We start from the raw sequence: 14,996 nt of genomic DNA, 5'->3' as shown, positions 1-14,996 counted from the left end.
GCTTGTTTCTTTTTCTTCTTTACTAAAGCTGTAGTCTATGTTGTCGCATTGTAGTGCCACTGAAGACAAAAAACACTGCTAGAATCGTGGAGTTAGAATTCTCTCTTTACTGCACAGATTTGTGCCCAGAAAAACAACCAACACTAAAATAACAGTAGTGATGAGCATAGTTAACAGTTGTCAAATCTGTTGTTAGTAAAGGTGTGCGAATATTCGATTTCGAATAGAATAGTGAGCATTTGAATATTGCGGTACGGAATATATCGGTACCTTCGGTGAATGACCCGGCCATGGTGCGTGCCTTTACGTGCGCAGTGTTCCCACATTGCGCAATCGTTATTGGTACAAGCTTCAACCAGGTCGACCGGATCGATCAAAACGGTTAAGGCTACATGAACAGATGGAACAAAAGGAGACGTCGCTTGAACTTGGCGTGGGCCTCCCTATTTGAGAACTTGTTACTGTCGGCGCCAACTGCAGTCGACGCATGACCATGCATAGCGGTATACTGAGTCATATGACGTGTATTCACCGTTTTGCCTGTTGCGCAGATTGGCCTTATAATGAGCTGATGATAATCCACACAAACCACCTGCAATGATGGAAAAACCCGCCTATATTCAGGAAGAAAATAGAAAAGCAGTATACTTTCTAAGCAATAGAAGATTGCCATTAAGCACAATATGGCCCAGCATCAACAAGAAAATCACATTGGTATCAAGTACAACTCTGCTATTTCTTCAGCTTCAGAGGGAAAAAAGCACCTAAATCTATTTGACAAACGTTCCATCGATAAAAAAAAAAAAATATTTTCCAGACCCTTCATATATAAACTGAGTTGTTATCAGTACTGGCATACTACAGTAGACTACGAACTCCAAGGGATCATGAAAAGTGTTCATCGTATCAGAAGTTTGTTTAATCAGGAGTGCTTCTAAAAATGATGTTTGAGCATGCAGTGTGTGTCCAAATACCTCGTATATGAGAACAAATGAATGAAATGGCCTTTCAGGGTAAAATAACTGCAATATAAGCATTTCTTGCACTACTAGTGGTATACTACACATTGCCCTAGTAAGGCATCAGGCAATGTTGACTTACCCAGTCTGTTATTTGTTTTGTGCCTGTCGAGAAAATCGCCTGGCTGCTACAAATGCAGACATCTCACTTAATTTTCTAAGGTATTCCTCAGGCTGCTTTTTCTTCTCGCTTTTTCTCTTCGCCTTTTTTTTTTTTCCGAGTTTCGCTGGCTTTACTGGCCAGGCTGCGCTTGGTCTCTCCCCCTCTCTCTCTGCGCCCTGTTTCCTCCCTGCAGTCTGCAAGTTCGGAGAAAGCCAGCGCGACTCGAACCTGCTCCAGCGACAAAGAGGAGACATCATTGTGGGAGGTGCTGCGGTGGGGGGGAAGGGGAGTAGCACAGCGCTGAAAATGCCTCGCATGAAGTTCTCATCGCATCAGTGCTGTGCAGGGCACAGGGGGAGGGTCCGGCGATGGGGAGGCAAAGGAGAGAATGAACTTGAGGGCACGGCTAATTCTTGTAGCCTGGCCGGGAGGAGACAGAGGAGTGAGTGAGGAAGGGTGGGAGAGGAGCAGCGGAACCTTCGCAGAAACATCGAGGTGGTTAGGTCTCCTCATCTCCCCGCGTTGCACAGATGGTCGACGGCGCAGAAAAGCTTGCATTTTTCTCTTTTTTTTTCTTTCTTTCCCCTAATGTGCTGCTCAAATGGTCGAGTAAAGCTGCACAGGTAAGGCATGGCCGGCCATGAAAGTTCATCCTAACCGATTAGCACATGTGCAGTGTTCATATTAAGCGGATTTTTTTTGCATTGAATCTATCGGAAACCAAACGACTTCCACTGTTCATCTTAACCGAGCGTTCATCTTAAGCGAGTTCGTCTTAACGGGAGTCTACTGTAATTTGGAGCAGAGCATACAATGCATCTCGCTTCATAGGTGCCCAAGTTACTGATAGCTAGCAAGATTTTTGTTAAGTAATGTGATTTACCTCCTGAGCATGTAAAGCATTGCGTTTCTTGCACAAAATTTGGAAGCACAAATGTTTATGTTAAAGATTCTGATATTCGATTTGATATACGGCTTTTTTTTTCTTGATTCGATTCGAAATCTCCTATTCGGTATTCGCACGCCCCTACTTGTTAGTCAAGTCTATTCACTATGTACTCATGTCTTGCTGTGCATTCCAGAGCAATCGCTGGAGCTTGTTCACATTCAGGACCGTACACTGTTTGGGACATGTACTCAATCAGATTAGACAAGTCTGCTTTTATGAGGTCTGTCTGAAAAGTGACGGGACTGATATCACTGACAATTTGTTTATATGCCGAACGGTGAGCAACAAGGTAATCCCCCAGCAGCCTAACACACCTTTACATCCTTATACAAAACACCTCTGTGCATGGTTGGGAGGAGCCTCCTGGGATATTCTGCAGCTCTGTCATTACGACCCTTTATTGCCTCCACGCCTTCCAAATGGGTCCCTGTGATAATCAGCTTCAGCTTGGGGAATAAAAAAATAGTTGCAGGGGGTAGGACTAGGGCAATAGGGAGGTTCTTCCGTGATGGTGATGTTTCTTTCAGCTGGGATCAGCTGGATATCAAAGGCTTTGACTTGCTGCCTTGTCCCGATTCGTCGTCTTCCGCTTCCTCTAGCCCCTCTTTGAACCTCTTCAGTTCCTCAAACACGTGCTTGACATGGCCTAATATCGATACACTTATCGGGACATGTGAATTGCATCTGATGGAGTCTTTCCCAACCGGACAACAAATTTCAGGTTGATTTGTTGCTTCATGTTCATGCTTCATTCCTCAGTTTTCGTAGCAAATTACGTGCAAGGTTATAGTTATGATTGTATAGTAAGGAGGAAGGAAGGAAAAAGTGGAGAAGGAAAGGCAGGGAGGTTAACCAGTTTGCTACCCTACACATGGGAGAAGGATGGGGGCGATGAAAGATGGAGAAGGGGAAGAGAGAGCACATGCACAGATTGTGCTATGATTGTATAGTAAATCATAGTTATATGCTACCAATACATCATATTACTAAATTACTTAAATATTGTGCCCTTATATTACATAGCTCACAGAACAGACCTGGTTCCATTACTTTTCAGACAGACTTCATATAGAACTGGTGACACTGTTTGTGAAATTTTGAGTACAGTCTAGCACCGAGCAATAATTTCATGACAGCGAAAATTCTGTGGAAACAAGCACTGGCATAAAGTAGAACAGTGAAGCGTGGCAATATTCATTTCCACATGTTGCCTTAGCTGCTGTACCAGACTTCTGATTAGAGTACAGGCCAGTGGGCTTTGGCTTCATTCATTGACCTTAGTGACCTTAAACCTAAATTTGGCCTCCTCCTCCTCTTAAAAAAGCATCAAAGGCAGATACCTACATTTAAAGTCATGTTAAAGTGATGAATTAGTGTTAACGACGTATCTGAAGCATCACTTTTGCCGTGAACCGGACTTTTATAGGTGAGAAAAATGTGGAACCATGCATAACTTTCTGAATTTTTATGTTTGTTCATGCTTGTAACTTTTCTTTTGAAAGGCTCGTGAAGAAGAGCTTCTGCAACTTCTCGAGGCAAAAACTGCGGCTCTCCAGCAGTCTGATCGCCTGGTCACAAAATACACCTGCATCGAGGCCAAGAACGAGGCTGAGGTGTGTGCTTCCGTCTTGGCCTTCACTGTCTCTCGATCACTACCATATTTAGTCAGTCGCACCCCCCCCCCCCCCCCCTCCCCTACTTTCGAAGTAAGATATTTGAACGGATGTGTACCAAAAATTGTATTTTGTGTGCATGGGGGCATTGTAATGTTGCTCAAATATCTAACAGCATAGACTGCACGGATAACCATGTTTGGAAGCTTGCCGATGAAGTAGTGAGCTCTGGTGACATCGGCAACATTGAGAGTTTAAACGCTGAAAAATAAAGTGTAATTTGAGCAGTGCTGAATCTCGACTAAATGTGAGTGTAATGCATAACCAGAGTTGGCATTATTCTGTACCCCACTCGTATTATCGTTTGTGGTGTTACCCTGCCAGTATTGCATTCTAAGGGCATCCCTGGCTCCACTGTGTTGCTTTATTTCTAATGCTTTCAGGTGGAAGAGTTGCGCAGCCTTTTGAGGGCATCCGAACGGCGCATTGAAGACACCGAGGAGAGGATGACTGAAGTAAGATTATGTATAGTAATGTGATTGAATACCTAGTGAAAGATCCGAGAATGCAGTTAAACATCAATTTATTGAAACATTATGTGAAATTTTCAATTAACACAGTGTGTTCAGTTCTCTAACACATTTGTAGAGACTATGGAAAACCTGAGAGCAACGAAGTTCGTTCCAGTTAGATATGCCTTGGAAACTTAGAGGCTGCAATTAGTTAATTGCGATATGGGCAGTAAAGTAATTAGTTGAAACCTTAATTGGGGAATTTTGTAAAGTAGTCTATTAACCATCTCGATTTCTAGTACAAGTAATGTCCACTGCTCCATGGGCGATAAGATCGCATCTTACGCACTGTTGCTTCCCTCACACCTTCCGCACTGGTGCGAAAGAAAACATGTGGGGGTGAGCCGAGAAGGATGGTGGCGTGACGCACGGCGTACTCCTGTGTGCGCAATATTGGAGAGGACATAATCAAGCGGGTGCATTAGGAGGTGGGGGGAGGGGGAAGTGAGTGGCACGGCAACGTGATCAAGGGTATTCTAGGAGGAATGAAGGGGGCAGGTAAGCCACAGTAATGTGATCAAGAGCACGCTGGGGGCTCCTACCTGCTCTTTTTAAGCTTCGTGGAAAAGGGAGAGTGTGCGCTACTCTGCTTGCTTCGGTTAGGTCTCATCAGCATCACACGCTTCTATCACGCTTTTTTTACAACAGGCGACATTAAGGTAGCTAGCGATGCATTGGACTTTGGCCTTTGGCTTGGGGTTTGTCCGAAAAGAGGTGCATGGGAGTGGGAGATATTGTTCGAAGTAACCGTAGTGTGGTTTTAAGTGTTCGAATTTGTGGGAGTTTCTCTCTATTCAAATACACAAGACATTGCTGGATAACTGGACAATCGCCCCTTCACAGGAGAAAAAGTTCTAGGACACTGGTCCAGGCGGGTTTCGGCACTCAAGGCCTTAAGGGCTGTGCTGAAGTTTTTAAGGACCTGTGAATTGTGTGGCCGTCTTTGAATGTTGTAGCGTGTAGCATCGTGTTACTGTGTGAATTTCTGTTTCTTCTTTCTCCTTTTATTCTTTTTAACCCTTTCCCCAGCACAGTATAGCCAGCTGGTACTTACACTGGCTCCCTGTCTTTCCTCCCCCTCTCTCTCTCTCTCTCATTTGATGAGACCAACAGAGCAGTTTGAATTATCCATCAGTTCAAATAAAGAAATTTCGGATTATTGTTATTTCACCGTATATGGCTACCTTGAAATAATTTGAAATGCAACTCCTGCCTCTTCAACGTAGTGATACAGTTGCTTGCACATTCCACTAAATGCTCATTGTTTTCAGCGCCCTAACATTGCTGCCGCTTTCAGATGGAGAAGCGCACCGAAGAGACTGTGCAGAGCTTGAAGGCCTCGCGAACCAAGATCAAAGCCCTGAAGGCCCACGTAGAGGAGCTGGAGCAGAGAAATAACGACCTCGACGTGAAAGCGAAAAGGTGAAACCTCCTCCTGGTATCGACATGTCTGAACAGCACAAAAGACGAGGACAGAACAAAGGAAACAACACAGGCGCCGTGTTGTGACCTTTCTTCTATCCTCGTCTTTTGTGCTGTGCAGACACGTCAATATTAAATCACCAACTCGCCCATATTGTGCAGGATCAATCCTGTAATGGGCACTTTAGTGGGCAGTTTTAGCATAGCATTTGCAAGCAAACATAAATACATTGAGTATAACTTGAAAGAAATGTCTTCAACCTAAGCATTCAACCAAGAGATTTAATTGGTGCCTGAAGGGGTTAAGAAAAACTTGAGATATACTAGCATAAATGCGTACTGACTAAAATCGAAACAATGAGAACAAATTAGTAGCACAGGAAAAAGGAATCAAATGCATCAATGAATAGAAAACAGAACAAGGCGAGATATAACCCAAGGCCAGAATGATCCCTAAACAAGACAAAAACGGAAGAGACGCCAGTGAGGCACTGAAACTGTAGGTAGAACAAAGGCATAAAATTCCTCTCGGTTGTGGGAAACAGGGCTGTGCAAAAGGTAGCAATGGAAACTTGAAAGCGATCTGATGTTTTCAAATGTGCTTACAAACCTTCTATTGACATTCTGGCCATAAAGTTTTATTTAAAAGGGGCTTAACTAATCACTACAGATAATTAACAAGAACAGATTAACCACCACTAATTAAACGTGGGTTCCAAGAAGCGTTTTTTTATTGACTCTAGACAGGTGAAATCTTCAGAAAATATTTATTCTTATGTGTTGATTGCAAATATGCAATCAACTTTTGTTAGTCAATCCAAAATGATTTCTTTTTCTATCAATTTGGGAGGTGAGATTCAAAAAAATGCATTGCAGAAAAGAGATGAAATTAAGCAGCTATGTTTCTGAATGTCCAAAGAGTGCAACTTAGCATTGGAATATTTGTATCCTTACTTTAGGCGAAATTATTAAATTCTAAAATTACCACTTTGTAAGTGTGAACCTTTGTTGGGTGATTTTTCCAAGCTTACAAAATGTTTCCATTACGCTTCTGCACTCTCTATCTAGCATTCACACAGAAAATAAGAGAATCGAATGACTAACAGGGAGTCAGTGTCGCTCTCAAAATTTGCGACATGCAGAGACCATTATTCAAGAAAAGTGTAAAAAATCGGAGAGTGCAAAAAATCGGAGAGTGCAAAAATATGCATATCAAACTACAAAACCCGGTAGCTTTCTTTCTGAAACAGCATTGAAGGCTTGTTTTTGGCAGCAAAGAAAGCTGGAAGGATTCACTTTCAAATGAGGCCGAGATGGCCTGGCTCTGATGAGCAGTTTTGGAATGGCAGATGGCACAAAATGGGTCATTTTCTATGCTTTCATGGGTAAAACTGAAAATTTTGTAGGATAAGTAATGCATTTTTGTTTGTTTGTTTTGTCTCCCTGAAAGACGCAGCATTTTTACCGACTCTATTGGCAGCAGGTGCACCATGATATGTAGATCAGAAAATTAACGCAAAGGAAAAAGCTGCTAGCAACACACAGTTGGTTTCACCAGTGCACAAAGCCTTGCTTTCATTTAAAAGGCCCCTCACCAGGTTTGGGCACTGCAAACAGACAAGCGCGGCACGTCAATCACGTGGCGGCAGTAGCGAAAGCAAAGTGTCGAGTGACTGCACGGTGTGAAAACAGCTGACATTACAAAGAAACTTGCGAATCGTTCCTCTCGAACGAGCCCCATTTCCAGCCACAATCAGTTGCACATACGAATGAAGCTGTATAAGATGCATTGCCTGTGGTGCCGCCGATTATGGCACGTGAATTCGGCACATTGTCGAATGCAGAAGCACACAATGCCACCACTGGGAGGGCCTAACGCCTTACTACATGAATTTTCAGGTTCCGGGATCATGACATGAATGTGACGCGGTTGCTTGGCTCCAGTATGAAAGTAGGAGGAAAGGAATGTTGCTTGCAGATGCAAGTCGAGGCTGACAGTGAAGCTCGCATCCTGGCAGCATGGCAACGCAGCAGTTCAATTTCTTCCATCTCCTCTAATTTTTAAACTGTTTGGAAAATTTCTTGCAGTCAAACGCTCCTACAACTTCCAATGTAACATAATATATATAATCTAACTTTGCAATGGGGCCTGGTTAGCTGAGACACACGCTGCAGCATACTGATTGCCTCGTGTTTGATAGTTGGGAAAACCACTCCTTCCTTGCCTTTCTTTTTTTCCTTGTGAAGTTGTTGATTTGTGAGTGAGCCTTTTTTCTGTCAATCCCTTCGCAGGCACGAAGTGGTTCTGAAAAGCCTGGAGTCCGCGCAGCAGGAGATCATGTCCCAGAAGGAGATGATTGCGATGCTCCAGAAGCACGGCGATTCGATGAAGCTGAAGCTAGAAGCGTACGATTTTCTTCTTGGCATTTTTCCACGCATGATAATATTTATGCATGATACACTTATTTTATTCATGACAAATGTTTTTCATTCTACTTGTGACAATATTTATAACCGCAAACTTCACATTCAGAGGGAAAGCGCCCCTAATGAGCTTACATACGTCTAGAGGATAGGGCCCCATATAAAAGATACAAGTACTGCCTTTTAAGCATAATGTATTTAGTTTTTATTTGTACACATAGTCAGTGAGTGAAGTAGCCTTTCCTTCAAAGTTACTTTGTATGTATAAAACAATGGTTTTTATCGCTTGCTGTCTGCTTAGAATGCCTTACTGCATGAAATTTAATTTTATTGTCAATAAGTTTGACAAGCCTTTGTTTAGGCTCGATATGCCTAAAGTGTCCTCAGTTTTCTAAGGAACCACTTGGTTACAATTTTATGAGCTAAAATCTTTGTGTATCATCATCATGCAGTTACTGGGCAGTATTTTGTGACCATGCAAAAGGACATATTGAATTGCAGAAAGCTTGTAAAAAATGCAAGAATCATTGAAAAATGTGACACATTGCTTTAAGAAATCTGTTATGTCTCACCTCCAGCTAGTACAAGTTTCATTGAAATTTGATTTCATTCTTGATTGACTTGGAACTTCAATATCTAGGCTTGATCATTTAAAAACCTTAGTTTTATGTTACTTTTTGCTTTGTATAGTCTTTAGATGATTGGCACAAGCTGAAAGAGAACCTTCCTCTTCTTCCGAGGGCTACATGTGGCTGTTATTAGCTCTTAGAAAGTGGTAAGCCCTATGCTATCTTCACAAAACTAAAATATAGTGACAAGCTATCGTCATTGGTACTCAAGGATTTCTGTAATCCATTCGACATGTTGTGGGAACGTTGTTCTCGTGTAGGAGGGAAATTAGAGACAAGGAGGAAGGCATCACATGACACTTACAGTTTAGTCACTATATTGAACGCTGTCAAAATGTGCCATGCTGTTGAACAATCTTGCCATGTTCTCAACACCAAATCTTATCATCCCTCATTGGCTCAAAGGGTGTCTGTGCCCTTTCTGATTGACTCAAAATTGGGTGCGCGTTACAGTCAAGTAATTGCAGTACCCCTTGAGAAGATGGCATAATCCATTGTGAATGCCTGCTGCTCTCACAATAAGGGCTCATTCACACCATCTCAGAGGTCGTGCGAGTGAGTTGTTCACAAAGCGAACAGTCATCATCAGTCACTTTGGATGAAAGGCAACCGTTTTGGGTCAACTGCTTGCTGGTTGATTTTTTTTAGTTGCGTGACAGCAGTTGCAAAGCTTCTGAACCAATCAGCGTTGCAGGAGCAGGACGTCTGTATATGCTCGGGCCTACTTTCTGAGGCAGTGGCAGCGCAAGCAAACATAAATAGCACCAATCGCAAGACGTTTTGGTGTGTTGACGGGCAGGTCGCGCTTGCCAACGTGAACATTGGCGGCTGTGAATCGCTCCTTGGCCGCCAAACACAGTGGTTCGTGTGACTTCTGTCAATTGCAGGTTCAGAGATGCAGGAATAGTTCGAGTTCGCTGAACTTTTCCTATTTATATGTCTGCAGGCTTACCAAGGCGAATGAGGAGCTCGAGTTGGCCAACCAGGACCAAGAGAAGCTGCTCAAGGAGCACGAAGCCAAGATGAAAGGTCAGTATGCGAGGGCCCGAAGACATCTGGTAGGATGTATGATTGAACATATCGTTGCAGTCGTGGTTGCCATAACCAACTCTAGAGGAAAAGCTCCCCATAGCGCTCATGCATTGAAATCTGCAACCGCAAGGGCACCGCTATGTTATCTCGTTATCTGCAGGTGTACATGACAAGATGCGATCCATCCGGCTGAGACGCACAGTCAATGTCTAGTGCAAGCCCCTGATGCTCTACCCATTAGGCCACATATTCATGGACATCACAAGTGAATACCACACTACACTGCTTCCCACTTTCGAGCTAGCGCTTTAAGATGGCTGGCATGTTTGTCATGTCACATAGCGACATTTTGCTTCCTTTGCACACTGACTTTCCCCACTCTTCTCTTGTAGTAGCTAGTGATTTCGGATGCCATGTGACATACTGCACCTTAGAGATTGGCTTAGCTTACATATCGCACTACCTTCATGGTCGACCCACATCATAGCAAAACAAGCTGCAGTTTCCTTACTGCACCGCACTAATCAGTCATCGTCGTGCTGACCCCTTGGCATCGTCATCACGCACGATTGGTCATTCTACATGGACAGTAGACTTCCAATCATTAGAATCCGGTAAATTCGAATTTTCGGTTGATTTGGTCCTGACCGAAAGTCTCGGCTGATGCCCATGCATGTCTATGGGCCTAAACTTTTGTTATTACGATCCTGAAATTGGCCTTCACCGAATCATTCGAACTTGACCAGTTGGCACCCATACACCTGATCCCTGTGGTGACCCCAGTAGCGGCTCCTTTAGTGGCAGCGTCTGTCACGGCAGAGCTCAGGGGACAGTGCGTGCATTGAACACACGTCATCTTCCATCGAAATTGGCTATCTTTAGCCGATTCAGTAGCTGTAGCCGAAGCAGTAGCCGTAGCTCACCAGTGTCTTATTATGGCAGTCACCCTATTGTAACGCGCACCTCTTTATTTTTTAAAATAAAAATTGGGCCGTAAGTTGCTTGCGCAGTTCAGTTCGATACGAAACCATGTCTTTTCAGCGATTGTAAGCTTTGCCGCATAGCACGAATGTACTGCGGCGAAGCTGACTTCAAAAATCTGAGCGGCGATGTTGACTTGAAGAAACCGTCCGGCAAAGGCGACTAAGAAACTGCCGCAAAGATGACTTCAGGAAACTGGCCGCCATTGTGCAACACATATTACACCCTTAGCCATTTTTCTTGCTAAAGATCGGGTGCGCATTAGATTTATACTTTGTTGAGGAGTTTTAATGTGATTTATACGTTAGTTTTCTACTTCAAAAACATTGAAAGCGGGCTCGTGTTTGATTCGGGGGCACGTTTGACTCGAGCAGATTCTGCCGAATGAAACGATGCTGTGTTCTTGTGCCTCTTCTGCGTCTTAATTGAATTACCTGCTGGGTCGAATCAAACAATTTCGTCGGTTCTGTCAAGATTGGAATTAACGGAAGTTGACTGCAGTAAGACTTGACCGAGCCCCAAGTTACGCTAGCCAGCTACTTTCGAAATTCTGCTCACGATATTGATTCCCGCAGTGTGCTTGATCTGCATGATTTTATTTTTGTTTTCTCCTAGACCAAGCAAAGTGCCTGCACAAGCTACAAGTCAACTTGGACGAGAAGATGGCCCTCGTGAAGGCTCTCAAGACAGAGCTCAAGAGCATAAACGAGGCCAGCATCACCCTCCAAAAAGAAAACAGTGCGCTGGAGCAGCAGGTGGGGATGTTTTGTATGCAGTTCGGCAGTTCCATGCTTTATGTGTATTTCTTTATCGTTTTTGTGAAGTCAGTGGTGATATCCTTAAGGATTCTATGACTTTCATGTTAATATTACAAAAGACAGGATTATTGAACTGCATAAGCAGCATTTCAGTAGGAGCAGTTGGTTTAGAGCGCAGCGCTTAGGTGCCCGTTCCTGCGTCGGCGGCGTCCCTCAGCGTAACCGAGCGAACGAGCACAGCGAAGGATGAAAGAGCGAACACGGAGCGCAGCGGGGGGATCAAAGACGGCGGTAGCGAAGAGAGCGCGAGGAGGAAAGCAGTGGAGGAGGGTATGGTGAAAGCTTGAGAAGAAAAGCTACGGGATGGTGCCAGAGTAGCATGCCGTCATCTGTTCCACGATGACGCCATCGATAAAGCATGCGGCCAGTGCACCCACAGATATCATAAATGGAAACAAATTGCTGCGTGAGCGGAGGCCTGTCTGTCTGTCTGTGGCAGCTACTGTGAATCGCACCCACGTGTCACCCACGTGCTGCCACTTTCGATCCCCTGATCAGCGAGGCAGTGGTGTCAAACTTCGCTCTGTTTGCAATGTGCTGCATGAGACATTGTCTGCACCAGCCACGTTACTCACAGTGTTCTCTTCCTAATATAAACCGAGTACCTCTGCAATCATAATACAAAATATTGACATGCATGCTTCCTTTCATGCATAGAGCTGTGCTCAAATTTTGCATTAGGGAGTATCGTAACTGTTGGTGAATTTTTTTTTTTTTTCATGCTTGAATGCTCTCATGTGCAGCTGAATACTTTTGTGTTTTCTGCACATGTTTTATGCAGATCCTTTGGAATGATGTGGAAATGGTACAAAATTCAAACGGAATCCAGATAAATTCCGAGTGAACGATACAGGAAACTCTGTCTAGCACAAAATAAAAGTGCCCCAACTAGAATGGTGCACGGGCACCCCAATCATCCAAGAATTTTCGCATTCATCTCGTCGGTTGCGTATCCACAAGATTAATGCAGAGAATGTGGAAACTATAAACTTACAATTAAAAACATGTCTAATCAGAAAAGGCCCCGAGATTTTATGTTCTGATTCGTGTTAGATGGTTCAGGCTTTGTAGAAATCCTTGAAAACCATTATCTCATGCAGTGTCTGAAGATTATTGGACTTGGTTTTCTACTACAGCTTGTAGATTTTGTACGGACATCAAGGTCACAAAGTTGGTGCTGTCTAAAAGTCAGGCCCATCCATTGGGGTGGTTAGCTCTAGATTGGTTGCCAAGTGCTTGTTTTGTGTCTTTCTCATTTTTATGTGTAAGTGAGCTTACTTGTTATTGAAGATGACATTCTGTTATTCAAGCTTCCAAACATATACATAAGCTTGCTTCAGTGCTTGGAAATATTTTTATTGGCATTTCAGAAGTGTTTATGAACCATGAAATTCGATGGTTTGTTAAGTTTATTTTCATAGTATTGTATAATTCAAAAACTGGAACAAACACTGATGTTTGCATTTGCAATTACCGAAAAAATAAATGTCAATATTGGTGCCGGTGTCGCTTTCTTTTGGAGCTAAAGTTCCATCAGCAAGTTAGAAAATTTATAGTGCTTGAAAAAGAATACAAAGCGCAAAGACACAAGAGCGGGAACAGTATGAGAACCTTTTCTGTCCTTGTATTCCTTGTTTTTGCTTGCACTCTAAACTTGTGCCAAGACGTACCAGCAAGGCCCAGCAACAAGCAATAACTGTAGCATTAACTAAGTTGCCTTTCTCTTGTGTCAACTGTGTTAATGCAACAGTGGACTGGCTAAAAAGGGAAGAAGCAGTTAAACATCGACCCTTGGCATCTGCTACACATTCATCATCAGCCTGGTTACGCCCACTGCAGGGCAAAGGCCTCTCCCATACTTCTCCAACTACCCTGGTCATGTACTAATTGTGGCCATGTCGTCCCTGCAAACTTCTTAATCTCATCCGCCCACCTAACTTTCTGCCGCCCCCTGCTACGCTTCCCTTCCCTTGGAATCCAGTCTGTAACCCTTAATGACCATCTGTTATCTTCCCTCCTCATTACATGTCCTGCCCATGCCCATTTCTTTTTCTTGATTTCAACTAAGATGTCATTAACTCGAGTTTGTTCCCTCGCCCAATCTTCTCTTTTCTTATCCCTTAACGTCACACCTATCATTCTTTCCATAGCTCGTTGCGTCGTCCTCAACTTAAGTAGAACCCTTTTCATAAGCCTCCAGGTTTCTGCCCCATAGATGAGTACTGCTACACATTAGTCTTGTTCTTTCCCTCACTTCTTCAGGTGCAAGCTCTCGAGGCCAAGTATCAGAAGAAGGACGAGGCGCTGCAGAGCAAAACGAACCAGCTGGCCAAGGTGACTGCCGACTTGGAGAAGCTCAAGAAGATGCAAGAGATGATCCAGAGCATCAGCGCTGGCATTTTGTGATGCAACCAACGCCATGCCTCCCTACGAGCTTTAATATTAATTGTGTGCCATCGTTGAGTATCCTTACGACGCGAGCCTTAGCATTGTTGCAAGTCAGGTAGAAGTAATCCGCATGATAACACCTGTATTAACTGCGAATCATGTTCATTGACTTAGATATATTTATTGTCTCGATTTTTATCATTCCGCATTCCGACGACTGAACTTGCTGCCTTGATGAGGCCAGGAAGTTTCATAATGTATAATAAATGAAAATTTTTTTTTTGCAGAATTAAGTAGTGTGTTTTTATGAAGAAACTGAATGCTATTGGTGGGGAAAAGGGTAAGCGGGTATGAAAATATAATTAAGTAAACAGAAAATTATTTCGTGTGACTTAAAGTGGCATGACGTCAACACGTGCAATCACTGTGGTGGAACTGTTTCCCAAGATATTCATAATACATTGCCAAACATATTTTGTGTTTCATCAAACAAAGTGGCAATGTAAAGTATCCAGATACTCACGTTAACCTCAACGAATTCCTCATTGCAAGCGGCAAAAACTAGCATAGTTTAGAAGCTTGTTACCAAGCAGTTGTATTCAGAGCACTGCAAACAAGGTTGGCTCCCGTCAGATGACTGAGAAAATGCATGCTGCTGGTTGAGCGCTGCCAGTGAGATAAAGAACGCCCTGCCACTTCCTCGTCGCCACTCGCGATGCAGCCGATTTTGTTCACCTAACGCACACTTGAGAGCAGCACAATAACACTGTGCAAACGCTCAGTCACATGTCTTTCTTCATATTTGCTGGGCTTTCTTTGCAACCCGAAAAAAAGGGCTATGTGAGATGTATCATAAAGGAAACAACTCTATCGGTGGTTTCTGAAGGTGCTGCACAAGTATGCATATCATGCTTGGGATCCTCAGCCTATAATTAAAATGTTGGCTAATTAGTGAGCCATGGGAAAAGCAAAAAAAAATTGTCCGAGTTACCACAGGTTATTGCGAATAGCATGCTTTCGGTTCGATTCACCTCCGACGCGCCTTT

The 14,996-nt window shown here is 43.5% G+C and overlaps 1 protein-coding gene across 1 annotated transcript in view; it reads left to right on the top strand.

The window, feature by feature from the left end:
* Positions 1-14,239, top strand: part of LOC126544428 (protein CIP2A homolog) — a 47,341-nt gene extending 33,102 nt beyond the window's left edge. Inside the window, exons 15-21 of the mRNA XM_050191745.3 lie at positions 3,574-3,684; positions 4,128-4,199; positions 5,554-5,678; positions 7,971-8,084; positions 9,678-9,760; positions 11,360-11,499; positions 13,825-14,239. Of these exons, the coding sequence (XP_050047702.1) occupies positions 3,574-3,684; positions 4,128-4,199; positions 5,554-5,678; positions 7,971-8,084; positions 9,678-9,760; positions 11,360-11,499; positions 13,825-13,968 (789 nt within the window). The 3' untranslated portion in view covers positions 13,969-14,239. The remainder of the gene's footprint in view (positions 1-3,573; positions 3,685-4,127; positions 4,200-5,553; positions 5,679-7,970; positions 8,085-9,677; positions 9,761-11,359; positions 11,500-13,824) is intronic.
* Positions 14,240-14,996: the final 757 nt, after the last annotated feature.

The sequence above is a fragment of the Dermacentor andersoni genome, chromosome 10 (genome assembly GCF_023375885.2).
Source record: "Dermacentor andersoni chromosome 10, qqDerAnde1_hic_scaffold, whole genome shotgun sequence".
Lineage (NCBI taxonomy): Eukaryota > Metazoa > Arthropoda > Arachnida > Ixodida > Ixodidae > Dermacentor > Dermacentor andersoni.
Note: the sequence above shows the minus strand (reverse complement) of the source record. Positions and strands in the feature narration are given on the sequence as shown.